The 22,390-nt window shown below is 40.2% G+C and overlaps 1 protein-coding gene and 1 long non-coding RNA gene across 2 annotated transcripts in view; both read left to right on the forward strand.

The window, feature by feature from the left end:
- Positions 1-1,429: 1,429 nt before the first annotated feature.
- On the forward strand, positions 1,430-13,258 carry LOC121714271. The gene is made up of 3 exons (XR_006033071.1): positions 1,430-1,596; positions 2,123-2,187; positions 12,154-13,258. It is a non-coding gene; the product is annotated as an uncharacterized LOC121714271 (long non-coding RNA).
- Positions 13,259-21,622: 8,364 nt separating this feature from the next.
- The window catches only part of agrn (agrin), a 228,496-nt gene continuing 227,728 nt past the window's right edge, over positions 21,623-22,390 (forward strand). The window contains 1 exon segment of the mRNA XM_042099348.1: positions 21,623-22,076. Coding sequence (XP_041955282.1) covers positions 21,876-22,076 — 201 coding nt within the window. The 5' untranslated portion in view covers positions 21,623-21,875.

Consider the following 22,390-nt stretch of genomic DNA (forward strand, 5'->3'; position numbering starts at 1 on the left):
AAAATTCAGGAAGTAGATGACGAAAAAAAAAAAAAAACGTTGACAATCCCTATATGACCGCTTCGCTAGCGGCGGTCATAATAATTGTTTCTAAAGTAGCCTATGTTTGCATGGATTCTACTTTTAAAATATATGTATTTTTTTAAATCTCACGTACCCCCTGGAGTGCCTTCACGTACCCCCTTTACATTTACTTTACATTAACATTTAGCTTTCCAAAAACGGGATATTTTTGTTTTTGAGGGGGGGCAGTGTTTATACCGGATCTGTGTTTGCATATTTAATACGTTTCATACACGTGTTTCAACCTATGGTTTCAACACTGCATTTCGGTCGTTGCTTTTACCTTACCATTAGTAGGCCTACCTTACACATGCCAGTATGTATCCACCAGCTGCCTGCCTGCAGCCTACTTCCAAAACTCCAAATTGCTGCTTGCTGTCAGATTTGGTTCCGAGGGCACAAGTTCAGTGTATCAACAACACTCAATAACAGTTTATGTGATGTGTTAATCAATTAAATTCCCAACAATTTCACAACAGCTAGTTCTGGAGTAGGCCATTCAACTAGCCCGCTTGCTTACGACAAGACTCAGGCTGCGCAGTCGGCACCCGCTTCCTTATTTGGGTTTTGGGTTTCCAGGTTTTAGCCTATGACAAAATGGTTGAAATTGAAACTAAGTGATCGTGTATGTGTAGGGTGTATTATTTCATACACAATCTGGCAATTTGAGAGATGTCAGACTAATAGAAAAAATGAATGGATAATGATTTTAAAATGAAGTTTGATGACCAAATTACGGGAGTTTTCCGGGAGAAATAACAAAACGGGAGGGTGCTGGGAGATGACCTTGAAATAGGGAGAACCCGGGAAAAACGGGAGTATTGACAGGTATGGAGTGCCTTCACGTATACCTCTTGAGAACCACTGCTTATATTAGAGCCTAATACATAGGCCAGAGAGACTTTCTAATAAGGAGACACATAACTCAAAAAATCCTCCATAAAAATGCATGCACTGTAAAAAAATGGCTGTAAAATCTACAGTTATTTACTGTGGATTTCACAGTACCATTACTGTATATGATTATGATTGCAGTATGATTGTAAATTTTACAGTAAACCCGTGTCCACATGACAAAATCATCTGAGTGTTACCGTAGAAATCACAGTAGTCAAAACATTACTGTAAAAAAAATCACAATATAGCCACTGTAGTTGTAAATACTAAAGTACTGTATTTTCCTTTTTTATCTTATCTTACACTCTTAAATTAAAAACATATTGGTTAAAAATAACTTTAGCCCCAAGCATAGCAACATGTAGGCTTACCCTTTCTGGGACATTTATATAGGCCTACCTTTTATAAATAAACTTACAAAAAGGCCTAAACAGTAACATGTCACTCAAATGTTGTTGGGGGAGGATTTTGGAGTGACCGTTACTTTTTTCTTCAAGTCAACTTCAGTCCTCACTCACTCACCCAAGTGATGCAGCAACTTTCAACAGAGGAGCTTCTGACGTGTGAGAGAAAACACATTTGTAGGATGGAATAATCTTTGTGGAAGAGGAGGCACAGCTAAGGTTTAGTTTAAATGTAAGGAAATTCGGGTGGTAAATACTGTTAACTGAGCCAAATTATTAGCTAAAGGGTCAATGTTAGCTCTAGCTAATGTTAGCAACCTAGCCTAGGCTAACCACAAATTCTGATACTTCTATACTCTTTGACATGCCTTCAATAATGCATGACTGTCATGATAGAGATAGAAATTAAGGAGGAGGAATCTGTTGTGTGTACCTATCTGTTGCCGTGTTATTTTAAAGTTATTTTTAACCCAACTAGCTACCGCTAACGTTAGCCTATTATTTAGCTAGATCTTTGCCATAGCCTAGCACTTTTAACCATGTTAACCAGTTAGCTCTGTGTCCTAATTGAAAGTCCCCTTAGTGCAGATGAAAGAATCCTGTAAGCATTAACATTAATATCTTTTAAAAAAAAAAATAATTAGTTGAGCTGCCTATGTTGACCAGTTTGTCATGCAGAGAAACTTAGCTGGTCAGAGGTCTATTTGTATAATACAGCTGTATTCAAATCTAACATTAATGTTTAAACCTTCTCACAGGGGTCCCTCTAATGCAGAATAAGTGCTAACAGTGAAGTACCTTTCCAGAAGGATTTAACAGCTATGTAAGTTTACACACCTTTTTTGTAGTATTTTTTTTATTTTTTTAATGATATTAAGTGCCGCTACACATAAGTATTACATTTATTAAATTAGGGTGCGTTTGTAAATTGGCACTCTAAGCACACTCTGAAACTTTTTAACCATTTGTAAATTCGGAGCGTGGATGAAATTATTGCTCGTTTATTCAGAGCGTCACACTCTCGGAGCGTCCAGAGCGTATTCTGGGCACTCCAGATGTTACACAGTAGGTTGCAGGCTAGTGCTAGAATGCTTTCGAGTTAACATTACAAGTTAACTGTTGTTATTTAGTAGGTTAAAACAATTGCTTACACAGTCCTCATCATCACTGTCAAGAAGCTCTTGCATTCGTGGAATTGAGTTCTGAAGGACACATCAACCCTGTTCCACAAGTGCTGTAGTGGCGTCCATATTGTAAACCATACTGTCTGTAATCCTAAATAAATTCACATGGAGTTAGAACGCTCATCTTTTTTGAACTTCAGAGCGTTATTTTATTTTCAGAGTGTCAGATTGAATTTATGAACGCACCCTTAGTCTTGAGTGTGATGTTACGTGAAATATTTATAGAAATATTTACTTTAGTAAAAGTAAAAGTACCACAATGACAACCCTACTTAAGTAAAAGTAAAAAGTACCTGCTTTTAAATGTACTGTAAGTATTAAAAGTAAAAGTATTTGCATAATGATTTATTCTCTTAATATCTATATTCTACAAGAAAAAATAGTATGGGCTGTGCCATTTTAATTAAGCTAGTTTTAGGTTATACTCGACTAGATAGTTTTAAGCTAATGCAATTGTGCTTACTGTACCATCTGTGGCCCAGTTTACATTCTGACCTACAATTCTAGAGACTGTAATTCTGGTTATACTAGTGATCTGCTGAGTAAAATATCCTTCAGCAAAACACGAGAGCCTGAAGTTTAACGGGGTAGACAAGGGAAACGTCAGTTGGATCGTAATGCCAATTCTGCTGATTGAACAGAAAAGTTGCTGAGAAAGGTGTCTTTATGATTAGGTTCAGTTTCACTTGCGCAGACGCACATAGACATTAAATGAGCGCTCACATTTCTACCCCCCAATTGTAGGCTATGCCTCTTTATTTGATCACACACAATTAAGAAATATTTCCTAATCTGTAAAATGCTACGTTTTTTTCGGCCAGCGGTTCTATAATAGTCTACCATTCATTTGTGCCGCAAATGATCAGACGTGTGACAGAAGCATGGGCATAGTCTGTAACTTCGCTGATCCGCGGATAAAAATCTCATCGGAGAGGAGGCCCTAACGCTGCAGATAACAGACAGAGAAAAGCACAGAACACAGTTGCATGTCCAGTGTAGCCATGGGTCTGGTGAATATAGTCTACCGAATGCAGATGGCTACAAGCTCACGCTTTGCCTGGTCTAGACTAGAAGCGTATGTTTCAAAGATTTAGAAGCTAAATCTAGCGTAGCGCTCCAGAATCTTTGGTAGCAACCCCACCCCCTGGTAAAACAAACGTGTTTGTCAGAGAGAAAAAAAATCTGATCATAAAATGTATCGTAAAAAGGAACGATGGTGTTGTAGAAATGTAGCGGAGTAAAAGTACAGATAATTGCTGTAAAGTGTAACGAAGTAAAAGTCAAAAGTATGCACTATAAATTCTACTTAAGTAAAGTACAAATACGTGGAAAATTTACTTAAGTACAGTAACAAAGTATTTGTACTTCGCTACATTCCACCACTGCATGTCAACCCATCTCATATCCACTCATTTGATGTATAGTGTAGAAGTGTAGGATCATTATGGCACCCTCTGAATGCATGCCAAGTTTCGTGGAATTCTGTTCATGGGGGACCATACAATAAATTAATATATGTGTACATTTAGTGACTGTACACTACGCATGCACACACAGACACATTCATGAACACACACAAATACACACATAGTACAGATACAGTTAAGAAGAAAATCATTCATACCCTTTTTATGTAATCAGTGGAAACATCTCTCAAAATGGTTCTTATAATACCTACCAAGCCTCTCCATGTCTCCAAAATGATTCTAGACCGCACTTTTTTTTTAGCAGCATTCCATGTTTTGAAGCAGGAGCAACGATTCTTTGCCATCACTCAGGCCTTGTGCTCACTTTTTTGACGGATTGAGGTCTGGACTCTTAAAAGGTTGATATTGTTCTCTGTTAACCATCCCTTGCCTTGTTTGGCTGTTTTGTTTTGGATCATTGTGTGGTTTAATGGTCCAATGTGCCTATTGGGGTAGGTCTCTTGGCAGACTACCTAATCTGTTCCTCCAGAAGCCCCTTTTTTTAGTGTTACTGTTTACTTTACTTTCCAACGAATTTGCACAATTTGCTTGTTGGTAATAAACATTTAAACTGTTATCCATTGTATTTGATGTTGTTGGGTATCACAATATAATACGAATAATGTTGTTGGGTATCACAATATAATACGAAAAAGCAGGTACTATTTCACAGCGGTTTGAAGTGATTCTCCTTTCCCCCACAATGCATTGCATTACGTCACCTTGGGGAGGCTACATACCAAAGCCCACCTTGAGACCCTTGAGAGTAACGAGAGAGGAGTAAAGAGAGAGTTCAGCAGTAGATAGCGCAGATTATATAGATATAGATAGCCTATATATGTATATAGACAGGTAGATAGATAGCTAGATAGATCATGTCATATGCTGGTCGCGGGGTGAGCTCCTCGACCAGCGGCCAAAACGCACTCGCTTCCCTAGTTACAGCAGCTCTCCACCGCAGTTTCCATCGGGACGGCACAGCCCACACAAGCATCTGCCAAACTGCGACTTGCCCTTGGTAAGCCGTACCCTGACGATGTCAATGACAATCAATCACGAGGAGTAGTTATCGAAAATATTCATGCTGAAGACACGACCAGCCTAATCGGCGGCGGCTAAGTTTGCAACAACAGGGGTGGCTCACAGGTGGGACTGGAAAGTTAGCCCATAGCACTAGCTATCATGATGCTTTATATTCAGATCTTCTGACTAAGTTTACCCGGTAGCTTAGCTTATCTGAACTAACAACATGATCACTATCACTAGATATAAAGAAAATGTTGACTTTCACTCGGTGCTGTTCTATGACAGTAACAAAAAAAGTGTCGTAACGTTATAAGCATAATGCATTGAACTGAATAGGCACATTATGTTGCCTCCTAATGAGGCCTCTCAAATTCAGAAAATTGCATTAAACTAAAATCGGAAGACATTGTTATCTTTGTTAGGCCATAGGGTAGTTGTCATATAAATGCTGTAACGAAATTCAAAGTGTAAATATACAAACTTTATGTTGAAAGTGTAACCGCGACCGTTTCCCATAGGAATTAATGTAAAACATACCCTCCAAAACGAGACCTCCCGAAATTCAGAAAAAAATTCTAAATTGATATCAGGCAACGTTATTACCATTGGTAGATCATAGGGTAGCTGTGATATAAATGCTGTGACAAATTCGAAGTGTAAATATACAAACTTTATGTTGAAAGTGTAACCGCGATGTCCATTGGAATGCATTGAAATAAATGAAGCGCAGATCATGTAGTCCCCAACGTGACGTCATCACCGAATTGCGGAAAAAAACCCCGCTAATGCTAAAAACAACAAAAACTGGCATTTAACATCATTTGGAGACATTTTTAAAAATGATATACATATATTGAGTGCTTTATGTACCCATTAATCAACAGTGGTGGTTAACCTGCAACACAGGCTTTAAGGTCTATCTGATTTCTATCAATTCTAGTTTTTCTCCATATTTTATTGCTGCAGCATGTTAATCCTTCAACATTTTACCTTCGACACTTAAATCAGGCTTCAATGATTCAGGTCCTTTTCGGTGGTGCATCGGTGCAGCTGTGGTTCCTTCTCATTATTCACCAGGATGTCCAGAGAGCTAATTGGATCTGGATGCTTCTGCATGTGGCTGCTGGCTCCGGGTAGGGATGGGCAGAGTACGTTCCTGTGACCTGCTTACCCTCCTTGTGTGCCCTTGTCATTGCCCTTGCTGGTTATCCTTGCAGCCTCCTTTGCCTACTGCTGGGTCTCTCTCTTCATGGCACCCTTTCATCCCTCTGTGAGACAGTTGGGCTTGAAACCTTTTGGCAGTGGAAAGACCATGGTGCTCTAGTAGGAGCTTGCAGGAGGTCTTTATCCACTTTGTGGCAAAGCAAAATCAATAGAAAAGTCAATGACATCAATAGCACAATGAAGGAAGTAGCTTAATGCATTAGCAAAGAGGCAGTTTTCTGGGTATGTTCCATATGACAAAAGTGTTTAAAAAGTTCAGTGGAAGTCAGAAGTTCAATACCGAAGTTACCACTGGCCAGAATTAGTGTAGTTTGTTTCGTCTGACAACATACTACCTTTGCCTATCACTTTATATAATATATTCTTAGCATTGCTCATATATAAACTAGATGTACCGCAAAGTGGTACAAAATATGACCACCGCTCAGTTTGTGCGTACGTGGGTGGGTGTGTGTGTGTTGCTGATATGGCCCCCCATGAACGGAATTCCATGAAACTTGTAGGGGTGTGAATTTCTCATGTAAAAGAAGATACGATTCGCATCTAGATACATGGGCACGATTCGATACAAGAAAAGATACATGTTTATAAAAAACGATTCAGTACGATTCGATGCGATTCGATGCAATTCAAGAATTGAAAGCATTCTGAAAGATTTTTTATAATTTGCTCAAGGTGCACATTCATTTTATATTATCAATTATCATGGTCATGGTTGTCAATTAGGCAACAAAATGTGTGAATATGATTATCTAAACTGAGGTTTGTTTCATATACTGTATTGAAATGAAAAAAGAATAGTCTACATTTCAGTCAAACACAGCAGCCAAATACAACATAAAAATACATTTTTATAGACTTTACAGATTTTATAGAGTTATATCTGATTGTTTTCATGGAGCTGTAGCCTTGTTGAGGTAAGACAATACCGAAATAAAATAAAACAGTGCTTAAGACACTCTTGGCCTTTTCTCATATACTGTAGGCCTAGCCTACCCTACAAGAATAAAATAGGCCTACAAATCAATGAACTCTCTGGGCTGTTTTTGTTCTAACAGTAGACCTAATGCAGAAACCTAAAATGCCACAAGTCTGAGTGAATATAAACAAAATCATTGGCTAATAATTTATGCATCGTTTTAGCAGCAAGGGCCAAATTATTATTTAACATTAAGGAAATCCCTTCATCAAAGGTAAGGCTACTCTACAGACTATCGTTGCTGTTTAGGAATGCTATAAGTGCTTAATTTCGCGCTGGATTTCGAAAAACAAAAGCCGACCGAGTGCAAGTTGTCACATGCTTAAGTTGCAATAGATGTATGGGTAATGAGGTCATTTGACAACTTTGGGCAATGAATATAACCAAAAGCGAACTGCATTACCCACAATTCTGTGCCACGTATAGTTTCAAAAACGGAAGTGGTATGAACGCGCTGCTTGGAACGTAAATGAGAGTCTGAGCGAGCAGAAAAGGTTGTGCACCGATTCCTAACAAGTAAATCGATATAACGACCGATTCATTTCAGTTTTTTTCTGATACGGGGCTTCACGTATCGATGTAGCCGTATCTTACACGTTAAAAACGGATACCGATACGTATCGGTTAATCTTTACACCCCTAGAAACTTGGCATGCATTCATTCAGTTTTGAACATGTCAGCCAAAGACACCAGCGATTACAATGCCTCGTCTTTGCTTTTTCATTTTAACTAGGTAGCACTATACCTCAAATGATTGGATATGGGATAGGTTGACATGGCCACTTGAGACCAACATACGAAAAAAAGTTGGCCCTAGGCCAGGGGAGGGCAAACTGCGGCCCGTGGGCCGGATCCGGCCCGCCAAGCACTTTCATCCGGCCCGCTGAGCATTTAATTTGGTTATCAGACTGCTCGCTATTTTTTTCCTGCGATAGAGACGACGTTGGTTAGCTTTACTGCAAACTGCTTTTCACTCTCCTTAGAGAACGTTTACAATGTCAATGTCAAAACATCATGTTAAATAGAGATAACATCATGTTAAACTAAGTTAACTCTTAGTTATCTCCTTTGCAGCAGATCTAACGTGAACATGCGATCTATTTAATTGGGAACGTGTCTGCACTCACGAGAGGGAGAGAGAGCCGCAGGTTCCAGCTGGCTTGTCATTGTTGATAATTGATATCTCCTTCTTATAAGAAACTTTTAAAAGGAAATCATGAAGGCAGCAGTAGTTCCCACTACTGACCATTTAAAAAGTGTGAGAGGGCCATACTGTAGCAGGCAGAAGATCATTGAGAAATAAACGTGAATTAAAGCGACTGTCTTAAAGCGACAGTGCACAATTTATACATTTGTTAAACAGCATACAATTAGCAGTATTTTTAAGCAATTGATATTTTAAAAGAAATATTTTGTCATACTAAATTATAGGCTATAATTTTTTTTTTTTTTTTATGTGTGTGTCGTGGGGGGGCGGTGGGGGGGTTGTTGTTGTGCGGCCCGCCGGCCAATTTTCAAAACCCAGTGTGGCCCTTGAGCCAAAAAGTTTGCCCACCCCTGCCCTAGGCCCTATGGTTCTCAAGATATTCACAGTTTTGTGTCTGGCCTACCCTCCTTTCGGGGGGCCTGGTGCTGTGGGTTGGCGATGGATCAAAGCGAAAAACAATGGTTCCGTGTCATCCTTGGGAGGCTACATGCCTACCAAATTTCGTGCAGCCCGGTCTTGCAATGTCCCGGGAATCGTTGACACAAATTTACAGAAGAAAAAACAATCTGGAAGAAAAAAAAACTTTGCTAGCGCGGCGGTCATAATAACATACAACTGAACACACATAATACACGCAACAGATACTCTTCACTGTGGTTAAGACAAGAATACTTGTGTGCATGGTTTCATAATGAGTCATGTAAATCCTATGTTTTACTCAGTCATATTTTGATGAATGCACCACACATACAGTAAGCCTGCAGGAAACCCACTAACTCCACTGCAGCGGATTCCTCCCAAACCACAGCCATTTAATCCCCGGAAGCTGGCGCGATAGAGCACACACTCATCACTGCGTCTCCTCTGAGTGATGAATTATGGACTATCCCCCCACCAACACACACGCACAAACACACACACACACACACAAACCTGTCTGACAGATGATCGACAGGCTGGGTGTCCACATGCCTGGGACATACAGTACCTACTGTAGTGCTGAGGGTGTTAGTGGGCTGGGGTGTAACTAGAAAAAAACCCTTGAGCATTTTCAGTTTCTATATTTTAATTCCCCCAAAAATGTACACTGTCTGAAAGGTTTCAGGGCACCTGTCAAGCAGGGAGCCTGTTTTTCTTCTCTTCCTGCTGCCCTGGTGGTTGGGTCCAGTGTAGGAGCCAAGGAGACACTCGAAGGGAATGTAACCCATATGCCCTGCGCCCCTCAAGTAAGAGCAAGAGAACTGAAAGAAAAGGAAATGCTGGAGGCAAAATGTGCAGTGACGGAGAGACCAACAGAGAGAGAGAAAGAGAGAGGAGGAAGGTAAATTAAAAGGCACTTGGAGGAGAATTACAGTAACTGCTCTTATTTACTTTTGGCCGCCGCCACCACCGTTGCTTGTGCTTGGGCCCCGGATGCGGCCCTGGCATTTTTCCCTGATGAGACACGCAGTGCTGCAGGCATACTGATGCGCCCCTCTGCTGGAAAGCACCAGCAAACGCCAGGGCCTCAGCTCTCCTGAGCCACGCCACCTCCTCCTCCGCCACTGACGTGTCCTGACTGGCAGCTCGCGCCTCACCCCCCCCCCCCTCTACTGAGTGACAGGCACGAGGTTGAACACACTTTCATCGTGAATCAAAAGAAGGGGAAAACTCCTTCCCCTTACCGGCCCCATCTCCACAGAGTCTGTGGGGTTTTTTTTGGCAGATTTTTGGTTTCTGTTGTCTTGATGTTGGGAAGTATAGCATTCTTTATAGACAGCAGGACAAAGCAGGGGGGGATTGTATATGGAACATGCAGCTGAAAGGTTTGTCATGGAAATGGATTGACGTGATTCATTACCCCCCCCCCCATCGAGACCAATCGTGTTAACATCTGTTTCCCCATGACATGAGGCGGATCTCAATCTCCACCTTGAGAAATATGAACCTCCACACACACACACACACACACCTCTGCTCTCCATGTATGTACTCATTCCAAAAACACTAATTCCATCCTCAACCACACCCCTGTGCATGCACACACATGCATATACAGACAGACACACACACACACACACACACACACACAAAGTTCTGTAACACAAACATAGATACATGAACACACACACACACACTAAACATACACACACATATGCACATACTCCTTGCAAACATTCCTATTCCTGTGGAAGGATGGACACACACACACACACAAAACAAAACAGCCTCCTGGCAGAGCAGATAGGCCCTTTGTCTCTCTGTGGTCGAATTCAATGGAAGAACTTTCCCAAGATATATTTAGTATCGAATGGGCGGGTTGCACCAACGTGGTTTAAATTAATCCTAGTTTATGCCTAAACTAGGTTTAGTAAATCTAGGTTTAAATAGGGGTTTAAATTAACCAGAGACTCGTTGCACATCTTAATTTTAACCCTGGATTAGTTAATCCAGTTTAAACAAAGATTAACAAAAGATTAATTTATACTCATTGTCCGCCATGATGGATTCTGACAAGATGTAAACAAATCACGATGTTAAATGGACCAAAATTATAGCCTATCTTTCAACCAATCGCTGTAAACCATGTACCCATATCACTTTCGATACTTTTCAATAGACGGTAGCCGTTACATTGTATCACTGTGACCACAGTGCCATAAATGTTTAACGGTAAAGGTCGCCTAACATGCATTACAGTTATCATGGCAAGGCAGAGGATTTTTTTCCTTATGGCTCGTTTGGGGAAATAATTGAAGACAAAAAACTGACAGCACGACGTCAGAGACGGAGGAGGCGTAGTGGTTGAAACGATCTGAATGTTGTTTGGATCAGATTGCCCCCCTTCTCAACACGACGATGAAGGCGAACTAGATACGACAGACTTCAGTAAGTTGCTACGCTAACGTTAACTTAACTTTTAACATTACTGCACCATACACACTTGGCTAATGTTGATCGTCTGCAAACGGAACACCGGTGTTATATGACGATAGTATTTTGTTAACGTAGGTTAAGTTAATCAGCAAGAAAGTCAGTGTTGTGTTGGCTAGCTAGGTGGTCTAAATTGGCATTATTATGCTAGGCCATGAACAAGAAGCTAACGTTAGCCCATGTCCTTGGTCATAACAACAACAAAAAACTGCAAGGCTATTACCTCCTGTAGTGTCTCTCATATGTTTCCAGAATTTGTGTCTGTAAGATAATGTCAAGCTCTGATTTGAGCATTGTAGTTAAATTGAACTTCATGCCAACTATGACATTCTTATCACACCACCTTAACTAGGCTAGCTGGTATTTTCTAAGAGCTATATATCCAATCCTGTAGTTGCAATGTACACATCCCACTCACTTTATACACTAAACTAGACATTATATTGATTCATTGATTGATATTCTGCAAAAACAAAAAAATAAGTATCGCATTGATTGATATTCTGCAAAAACAAAAAATAAATATCGCATAAGTACCCAATGTATAACTTGTGCATATACCCTAAGTTCTGCAGCCTATGCAGTGTTGAATCTCTGCATTCACTTTACTCACAACTGGATGAATGGATGTAGCTGTCATTTATATGATTGTTATAGTTGGCACTGGACATTTTCTTAGCATTTGTTGTGATGATGCAAAACAAATGACAAGTAGAAGTGTTGTGAATGATGTGCTAGAACAGCAACTGATCTAATGAGAATACCATTGTGTGTTTGTGTTTTTAATAGGTGACAGTATTAATGGTAGTGCCTTCTGAGAAGCATCAAAAAGCTCTCTACCCACCACGAAATAAGCGAATTGAGAAGAAGGAGCGGTTTCTTTTGGACATTGAAAATGCTATTACGCAAGGAAGTTTGAACTTATCAAAAGCAAAAATGAGCCAACCACCCCAGGACTCCCTTGAGGCTCTCCTTAATGAAATGATGTAACCATATCACATATTTGTTTGTTTACTGTTTTTCCATTAATATATTTTAATTTGTAATACATATTGCATTTTAGAATAGAAGTCCCATGAGTTTCTCCTTGTTTAGATGAGTAATTTGTCATACAGTATAGGCTAAGTTAATCGATGTTCTTACAGCATTTCCATTGGAATTTGCAGCATTTTTAGGCATATCTCCCACCTCCTCATCCTCATGCCAGGTATGTGCGACCTGCATAGCCACTGTCACCCAGTATCCACCTATCTCCCCTCCCTCCAGTAGTGCACAGATGGCTGTTGTCAAAAATCCATCTTGTCAGTAGCCTACCACTCGGTACCAGGGGTTTAGTGATAAAATAAAAATAAACTATGAATTCCATGATCAAGGTGTGTGCCGTGACATGGAATTAAGAGTTTAAAAAAGACATTCAGGGCCTGTTTGATGATGGTTCAATGGTATTAAATGTCTCAGTAAGAGTTGATAAGTGTACTGTTGTGAAGGTGGATAATGCAGTGTGATTTCGGAATTGTAAAACTTCCATTTGGTCCATAAACTATCAGGAGGTGGATAAACTCTATTTCTGTCAGTTCAGAGGTGGATAAACTGCGTTTAATTGCGTTTAGCCTCCACTACATCCCTGGTACCACTGAAAACTTCTAACTTAAACCTCCTCCAGGGGTGGTTTAAATTAATCTGCTAGTCCAGCTTTATCCTAGGTTTAAAATTACTGGTGCAACAGACTTGCATTTAATCTAGCTTTAAGTGGAAAATTAATCTGGGATTAACTGGGGTTTAAATTTAACCAGAGTTTAATTTAAACTCAATTTAAACTAGGTTTAAGGTTGGTGCAACATAATTAGTCATTAACCCATGATTTAATCCAGTTTAAAAGTTAAACCACGTTGGTGCAACCCGCCCAATGTTAGATTTTTTTTCTCCCCTTGAAAACTGCCTGAGCACAGCCAACAAAAGTAATGAAGCAAGTCATTCTGATCCGATGCGTATCAATCAAATGACTCAATGGTGGGGTAGGGCAGAGCGGTGGATCATCAGTCTCAGCCATTACTTAATGAAGCTGCTGGCTTTGAGGGCCTGGGTGGCCGGTGAGGGTGGGAGGGGGTAGGGGAGGAGTCCGGTCTAAGCCTGACGCTGCACTGACCTCCGTCTCCTCTACGCCCACAGTCACTTTCCCCTAGGCCATCATTCAGTTCTCAGACATACTGACCAGTCACTGGTGTCTTGGCCAGAGTGCTCTCTCACCAGCACACATTGATTTCAGTCCCTTACATTCGTCATATCAATCAAACTTGCACACTTGGTGTGTAGGTGGGGGGCCTTTTGACCAGCACAAAGAGTTGGACTTGTGTGTCTGAAATTGAGTGTGCAGCAAGATGGAGAGAAACGAAACATTCATACTCCCACTGACTCGGATAATGACGCGTAGACCGAAGACCAGGTGTTCCTTTTCCTTCCATTCCTTCCCACCTGTCAAGCAACTGCTTATAATGAAACATTCCTCATTACAGTGTTCACCCTCGACTTCTTTTCCCCCTCCACAAAGTGCCCAGTGTTTTTTTTTTTTTTTTTTGTTCCAGCCACACTGATGACGAGATCAGCTGGTTGGAGACATTTTGATTAGGCACTCATTTACAGTGGTGTGAGTGGGAGTCTTGGAGCGGCCTCGGCGGGCTCATTTCCTAATTGCTTGTGCGTGCTGACTGCCTGAGCTCGCTGCAAATGAATAGCGCCCGTAAAAAGAGCGAGTGGATGCTACAGTAAATCACAAGGCCCTTGTGCCTCGGCGACTCTGCCACTCAGGACAAGATGCAGGAAGGATGCATCTCCCCAACTTTGACTCAGGAAAAAGGACTCTCAGCATATATTAGCTGAAGACGCATTAAAGGCTGCGTCAGAACGATACATCAGCTGGCTGTGCTGCCGCCAGGAAGGAGCTGTGAAGGTTATACACAGCATTTTTAGCTGGAGGTACTCCATACTCATCCACATGGTTTCCCAGGGAAAAGAGGAGTGTAGCCTTGAACCAAACTTAAAGGAACACAACAACTTTCGGAGGGAAATTAGCTTTTTGCTGTCTACCCCAGAGTTAGATAAGAGGATACATACCCTTTTGTTCTCTGTGGGGTTATGGCAATTAGCCTATAGCTCCAGTTTACGCTATAGGCTAACTGGTGTAACCCAGTTCCAGTGATTTATGCTAAGCTAGGCTAACAGTGTCATACTGGGTTGTTGCATGCATGCACAGTGAAGAGAAGGGTATGTAGCCTCTTATGTACTGTACATACTTTGAAGGTGCATTACTCAACCTTTGAAGGTGCATTACTCAACCTTGAAAAAAGATTAGATTATTTGATATTTTTTGAGTTTAACAACCGGTAAAATGCACCCCTCCCTTGACTGCTCCTTCTGTTGATTACCTTGTTGTTTCCCATTTACAGAGCCATTTATTTTGATAACACGCACAGAATGCCACGAGAAGAAGAAATATGCTGAAAGTCAAGAACCTCCACAAAATCCAGATTTTATCCAGGATTAGATTTACAGTAAAACAGGCTACTTTCCAACAGTGACAGTGTTATCTGACTGTCAGAAGGTTTGACTGATTCTTTCGATGGATGGCTATTCTCGAAAGCCCCCCTCCGACAGATTGTCAGTGGCATATTTAGTGTCAGTGGAACATTTAGTGTCTGTGCTGTATCTTTTCACATCAGTGTTGTGATGAACCTTACTTCCGGCTTTACTCTCTGCTAAAGGTCAGCACTTTGCTCAATATTTCCTTACCATTATGGTGTACAACAGAAAAAAAAGAGGATAAATCACTTACAGTAACACAAAATCTGCTGAGGGGCTTTGGCTTCGGCTTTATGACTGGCCTGGCCAGCCTCATCAATATTTTAAATGCATTTTCACAGCTTCTGTTTGCTGATCAGCAGGATTCTGTATGATAAATAGGCCCTTCAATCATGACACAGTTTTAGGAGTTATCATGAAACAAGGAAGTAGGTTAATTTTGATTAGTGTTGGCAAACTCCATCTGTAATCTATAAATGACTTTCATCTGCAATAAACAGGTGAGACTGATAATATTGTTGAATGTTGTGGTCTGGATTAGTATGAAAGCCTGAAGGATAAGATTCAATGGACTTTGAATTAGGGTGCATAAACAAAGTATGTGTGTATTTGTGTGTGTTGGTGCGTCAGTTTGTGTGTCACCGGGGGGCCAATGAGGGCATTGCGAGACAGCGATTCTACCTCCAGCCACCACTCCTCACAATGCCACCAGATGGGGTCTGTTTGCTTGATTGTTGACTGTGCTGCTGATAGCCTACAGGAAACATTGCACCTCTGCTCAAACAGCAGATAAGGCCCCCTGTTTCCCCCTCTACTGGAATGCAGCAATTTGCCAGGCCACTCTCTTTTTTTTTTGTTCTGTTTTGCTGTTGCTCGACAGAGAAAGAAAGACCGCTGCGAGGAGAGCGCAGGTACGCGGAAGCATTCCAGTGCACCGTTCAGACCCACACCAGGTGTGAGAGCTACCCTCCTGTTTGGACTTGACACTGCAGAGCAGGGCAACATCTGGCTAGAAGCAGTCAGCTAAACACCCCCTGCTCACCACACTCTTTGCTCGGATCGTTGAGTGTAAGAGGAAATATGAGGGGCAAGTACTTTGGTGTGTTGTCTTCAAATGTACCACAATAGTATAACATTACATTACAACATGCACCATGTACACCTTACAACATGCACATGCACCATGTCCTCCCAGCACACTTGGGTGTGCTTTGTATTATACTTGCCATATTGCTTTAATGTTTTCCTCTTACACCACATTTGATTTTGTGTATTTTAGCAACATGTGTTGAGCTACACACAGTTCTTTCAGTTAAACATGATCTAAGCCAGACCATCTATACCAGGGAATTATTGGAAAAAGTCACTCAAAAGAAGAAAAAGCTTAAGTTTTTCCTTGAGCTTAGTTTACCTCGGTGAGACACGGGTCAATGACGTGACGTCTAGATTTTCTGTCCAACAGCATTTTTTAAGTTTATAAAAGGTTTGAATGCCTGAAGACACCATATATATGTGGGAGCACTAAAAAAATCTTTAGGTCTAAATCTTTAGGTATTTTTAATTAAATTTATTTTTAATTTTAATTTAATTTCATAACTCTCTTATGTGAAGTATCAAAATATCATGTGGTGCGACTGTCCGACCATGACTGCTGTTTGGGAAACTTCTTTAAAATTACACTGAATCTATTCAAATGTGCTTTCCGCTCTACCATTTTTTTTGTCCATCTTATTATACAAGCAAACTTTGTCTGAAGATGTCAACTTAATCAAATATCATCTGGTGCAACCATCAAGAAACTGCCATTTTGAGACTTTTATTTTAAAATTAATTCAAAGATTTTAAGTTGCATTCATAAACTAGTTTGCCAGGCACCCATTGGGGCAGCAAACAAGTTTGTAATTATCTGTTATATCTGGAAAAACATAGCTGGCAAGAAGTTGCCAAATTTGGACGTCATGTGGTATGACCTCAACAATACAATGAATATAAATTATTTTTTGATTAGAAATTAAATAGTGTCCTTTTAGAGGAATCAAGTTTGTTATGAGTAGGTGGTCAATTTTGTGCCTGTAAATTTGATCTCAAGTTGAAAATGTCATGTGGTGCGACTATTACAAAATGCATTTATGTGGTTTTACATTTAATTTAGGATTTATATGCCTATGCAATTTATTTTAGTGTTATATGGAATCAATTTTTATACATTCAGAGTACATTTTCAAAGATTTCAGAAAAAAACATTTACATTTAGGTACATTATAATGACAAAAATGTAAATAAAAATCCTTTTACATGTAAGTTTACTTTGGTAAATGTACATTTATTAATCATTTATCCCTCCCACTGTGTTCTGTTCAGCAAGAAAGATATATTTCACTTATTATCAACATCATAAAAATAGGCTATCACTATGTATGTGGCGGTGAGGGGCGTTAACACTGTAATATAGGATTTTATTACCATTATTTTTGTTTTGTTTCACATTATTTTATTGTTTTTATTTGTTATATTATTAGTGATGATTGGGCAACATCATCAAATTTGTTTAATCATCTTTTTTTGTTTAAGTTTGTTTGCTCTGAAAACTTCCCCATTTCATTTCTGTATCACTTTCTCTCTCTCTCTCTCTCACTGTCTCACTCACACTCACACACACATACACACAATCTCTCTCTCTCTTTCTCTCTCTCTCTCTCACACACACACACATACACACACTCACTCTCTCTCTCTCTATCTCTATCTGTTAAACACTAGGCCTATTACTCTCTTCATCGCTGTATCTATCACAATATATCTATCACGCTAACTATCCCACTAACACACTATCAATCACAGATCACTATCTATCACACAATCATGCTATCTATCACACTATCAATCTATCAGACTACCTATCTATCATCATATCTATCTATCTTTATCCATCATCTGTCTGTCTTCTAGCCTCCCCATCTAGTTAGCCTAACTTCTATGTCTCACTCTTTTATTCAAAAAAGCTTTCATTCTGCCATTGTTAGTCTGTCTGTCTGTCTGTCTTTTAATTTCTTTATCTTTTATTATCTCTTCCTTTCCATCCAACCATGCACTTTTGTCTATCTTAATATCTTCTCCTGCCCCATCTCTTAAAATCATCTGCTAAATCCCTTTCACTTTACGTCCTGAATTTCTTCTGTTTATCCCCTCGATCACTCACACGCTTTTACCTCCTTTTCTCCCTTAAGCTGTCTTCACTTATTTGTTTCTTTCTATGTGTTTGTTTTCATCACCTTCTATATTTCAAATGCCCTCACAAAGCTTATCTTTTTATATCTTTACCAATATATGGACATGTTCAACATCATTAGCAACTTAAAAATCTTTTACTTTGTGTAAAACTTTTATTTTTTATTTGTTTTTTTTGCTTTGCAAGCACTATATTACCCTCATGAAATGAAAATATAACAGTTTATTGATCTTGCTACTTATATTTTTAACAATATGAGATCCTTGAGTCATTTGGTGCGACCAATCATCATGTGGTGCAACCAATAATAGCAATAACTGTGTTAAATTCAAAATGAAAAATAAAATTTCTGTGGTTAAATTATTAATCAGTCATATAGTATGTCAATGCTATTTTTCAGACTTTTCCATCAGTTTTATAAAACTTACAGGAAAAATAAGGGTTCTAAATATATTTTATAAGGTGACAATGACAGTATAGAACAAAAATATCAGTCCAATATTCACAAAAAGTAAAGAAATGTAAATACTTTGTTTCTAAACAGTTCATATTATTAAGAACTTGTAAACAAACTTTTAAGCATGTTAAGGAAATACATTTAATTTTAAGATAATCTATGGTCACACCACATGACATGTTTTATTCAATGACAATTCATTCTAATGAAAAAACACTAAAATCACATTACTTGAAATTTTATTATGGATTTTCATATACCCAACATTCTTAATGTTTGAACAATTGAAACAGAAATTCTTATTTTTAGAATTTTAAATTTGGCCTGTTGAAAAACCTTATCCGTCATTGACCCACACACGTTATAATTATGTGAGCTCAGGAGGGCTCTGAGCTGCATTTATGGCTTGCTCGTGCGGTGGAAATGATGGGGCCTTGCTTTGACGTGTGTATCGTAAGCTTGCCATTATGGTTGGCCTCGTTTGTTCTGTCGCCGTGCCGACAGCGTGGCAGATTCATTTCCTCATGTGCTCAGTCACTCCCAACACAGGACAGCCCGTCTGTGGGAACACCAGGGAAGTGTTGCTGGTCATTGCTAGCCATGGAATACATTTAGCAGGTGCCAACAAGATACCGTATCTTGCTTGGCTGGAGACAGGAGAGTGTCCATCGGAGTGATAGATGATGTCCTTGTCTCTCTCAGGTGTGGACAGAAGCAGGGGGCAGAGGCTGAGGGGGTGGCAGGAGAGGCCCACCCTGCACTGCGTTTTCCTCGGGGGGCCTGGCAGGCAGAGATACCCTGCCTCCATTCTCACAGCCTGAATGCCAAGCTGGGGAGGTTTGCTATGCCGTTCCCAAGCTGAGAGGCCTGATAAAGGGATAAAGGCTGTCTTCTGTAAAAACAAAAGAGTAACAGAAGGCTGTCTTGATAAAGCTGGAATTTTCAATGTGTGTGTGTGTGTGTGTGTGAGAGAGAGAGTCTGCATGCATTTGTGTAATTGTGCATCTGGGTTTGCCTGTCTGTGCATCCTCACTGGCATAAAATTAGTGCAGAAATATAAAAATCCACTTCCCTTTAAAATTCACTTTATGATAAACAGCAATTCAGTCTAATTATCTACCAAGTGCTTACCGCTATGAGATGCTTTTCAACTTTCGTGAGTCAAAATGGTTGGAAAAAGACAAACAATAATGGCTGAACTTGGCAATTTATGACTGCATTGCATCTTTAAATCCCAGCTGGTTTACTGTAGCATTTGCATAATTTTGCACCACCAGTTCCCAGCAAACCATAGAAATGCACTTTTATTGTTTTAAAAAAACAACAAAAAAAACCCATCTCCGCAGTCAATCATGAAGCAACTCCCTTAAGACACTTAAAGACACAGAAATTAGAGATTGTCTGAAATAAAAAAGAGTGTGTAGGAACTTCCCAAAACAAAACAGTGTAAATCTGGCTCTTAAGCCCTTGGTGTGTTTGCTTGGTGTGCTGATATCCCAAACAATAATTGTGCCAGATTTGTGGCAGCATTTCAGTGACAAAATGCCTGTGTCAGAAGTTTTTTTCAGACTCAACTGCTCGACACCCTGTTTACATGCGATTTGTTTTTCTTCAAGAGAAATATTTGTGGCTAGGGGAAAGCTGTCAGGCCCTTTGGTGTTGCTGGGACACAATTCTTCATGTGATTTGGGGAGGGCTGCAAATGAGACAGCCATGCTGTCGGTACTGGTTTGCAAAATGTGTATTTCAACAATTTGTTTGTGGCCTTCCAGATATTTTTATGTCTCCCCACAAGAGAATTATTGGGAAACCATCCTTCCCTTGAGTGATAGCGGTTTTTGAACAGCAGATCCCAGAAAGAGTAAGGATGGTTTCCGTAAAGAGATAGTTCTCAAATGAGGTCAATTACAAAGAGCTGTGCTCATGTGGGCTGCTCCATGCTACCTTGGAGACGGTGAGTGAGAGGAGTGGAGGGCGAGGAGGAGAGGCGGAAGGAGTGGGTGGGAAACTCTTGTCTTGTTGAATATGATGCAATGTGTGTAAATGGTTGAATTTGCGTTGCCATTTGAGTTGAGCTCTCTCTCTCTCTCTCCTCCAACCACCCTCCGCCAGTCTCTCAATTTCCTTTGTGCAGTGGAGTCCTGTAATCACTCATCACTCAATCTGCCAAATATTGTTTTTTTCCCCCAAACATTTCCTACATTTGTTTCCCCCCCTTTTAAATACATCAGGAGGCTTAACTGATATTGACGCAGTCTCTCGTGCTAAATGTAAAACCAGCAAACAAAAACTTGTGTTGTCGTGAACCAATAAAAGGTGATATATAAGGACCATTATAATAAACTAAACATAATCGTATTATTGCATTACTGTCTAGACTGAGGCAGCTCAGGGAAGATGAGGTGTATTGCCATTAAAACAAATCTCGGGATAATTTCTACAAATGTCACATCTGTCGGACTGAGCATAGCCAACCCTGTCATTTTCCAAGAATAGATGAATGGTTAGTGAAATTACAGCTTTTAAAAAGTGGAAATTTACGCACTGTCTGTTTTGGACAGGGAGCTGCAACAAAAACACACATGGGAGCATTTATATATTGTGAACATTAGACTCCCTAAATGGCCAACATCTTTATTACTTTAGGCAGCTCTAGTGAAATTATAGTTTTGGAGTAGTGATCATACTCTTATAGGCAAATTAGATCTTAACTTACTAAAATAAATCCGTTCAGGGCAAAATACATCCATGCACATCATGAACCCAGCAATTCTGACATTGCAGTTCAGTCGCCTGAGACAGCACCGCTCCCTCTTTGCCCGCAGGAGTCGGCAATTTCCTCCGTGCGTCGTAGGCGCGATCTCTCCAAAGGGTGGCGTTTTACACCACTTTGGGCAGTCGGTCTACGCACCCGCTACCCCCGTCTGGTCTTATCAGCAATTCAGATGGCATGCAAATCAGCAGCCTCCCTCTGAAAGAGTAGAGTGTGAGAGGGGGTGAGTGGTGGTGCAGCGCATTCCTTGGGAAAGAATCCTGCTCCTTTCTTCTTTCCCCACCGGCTTACCGCGAAGTAGCTTGCTCACCAGACGCATGAGGTTTAGACGCAACAGCATTCATTTTACGGACTGCAGGCAAGTTGGAAGAAAGTAAATCGCATCACAAAGCCGGATTATTGCTTTGTTATTTTACTGCAACAGTCGAAAGATTTTGCCACAAGTTAGCTACTTTTTGTGATCCGTTTTTGTGATCATGGGCACACAACGGAGACAGACTATTAGACACTTGTATGGGTGGACAATCCTCATTGTCGCTGTTTTGTCTCAACGTTGTCATGGAACTTGTCCGGAAAAAGAGCTTCAGAGACGAGAAGAAGAGGCGAACATAGTTTTAACTGGGACTGTGGAAGAAATAATGAACATGGACCCGGTGCACAATACGTATTCTTGCAAGGTAAGAGTGGGGTAATCGGGTATTTGAATAGGTTGTTCAATTTGTCCATATTCACGGCATATAAAAAACTATTAAAAGCCGGGGTTGCAAAGTTCATATTTATGATAAAGTGATGAAGCACATGACTATTTTCCACATGAAGCCAAAGCAACTAAACGAAGTGGTCATTACAGTATCTCACCGAATTCACCTGTCAAAAGGAAATGGACACCTGTCAAATTAGTTTGATGGTCTGTTCAGATAACATTACGCTTCTGCTCTTTATCAGTTCGGTATTGCGCTGTGCATCGAAAAATCGCTTTAGCAGGTTACAT

The sequence above is a fragment of the Alosa sapidissima genome, chromosome 7 (genome assembly GCF_018492685.1).
Source record: "Alosa sapidissima isolate fAloSap1 chromosome 7, fAloSap1.pri, whole genome shotgun sequence".
NCBI lineage: Eukaryota > Metazoa > Chordata > Actinopteri > Clupeiformes > Clupeidae > Alosa > Alosa sapidissima.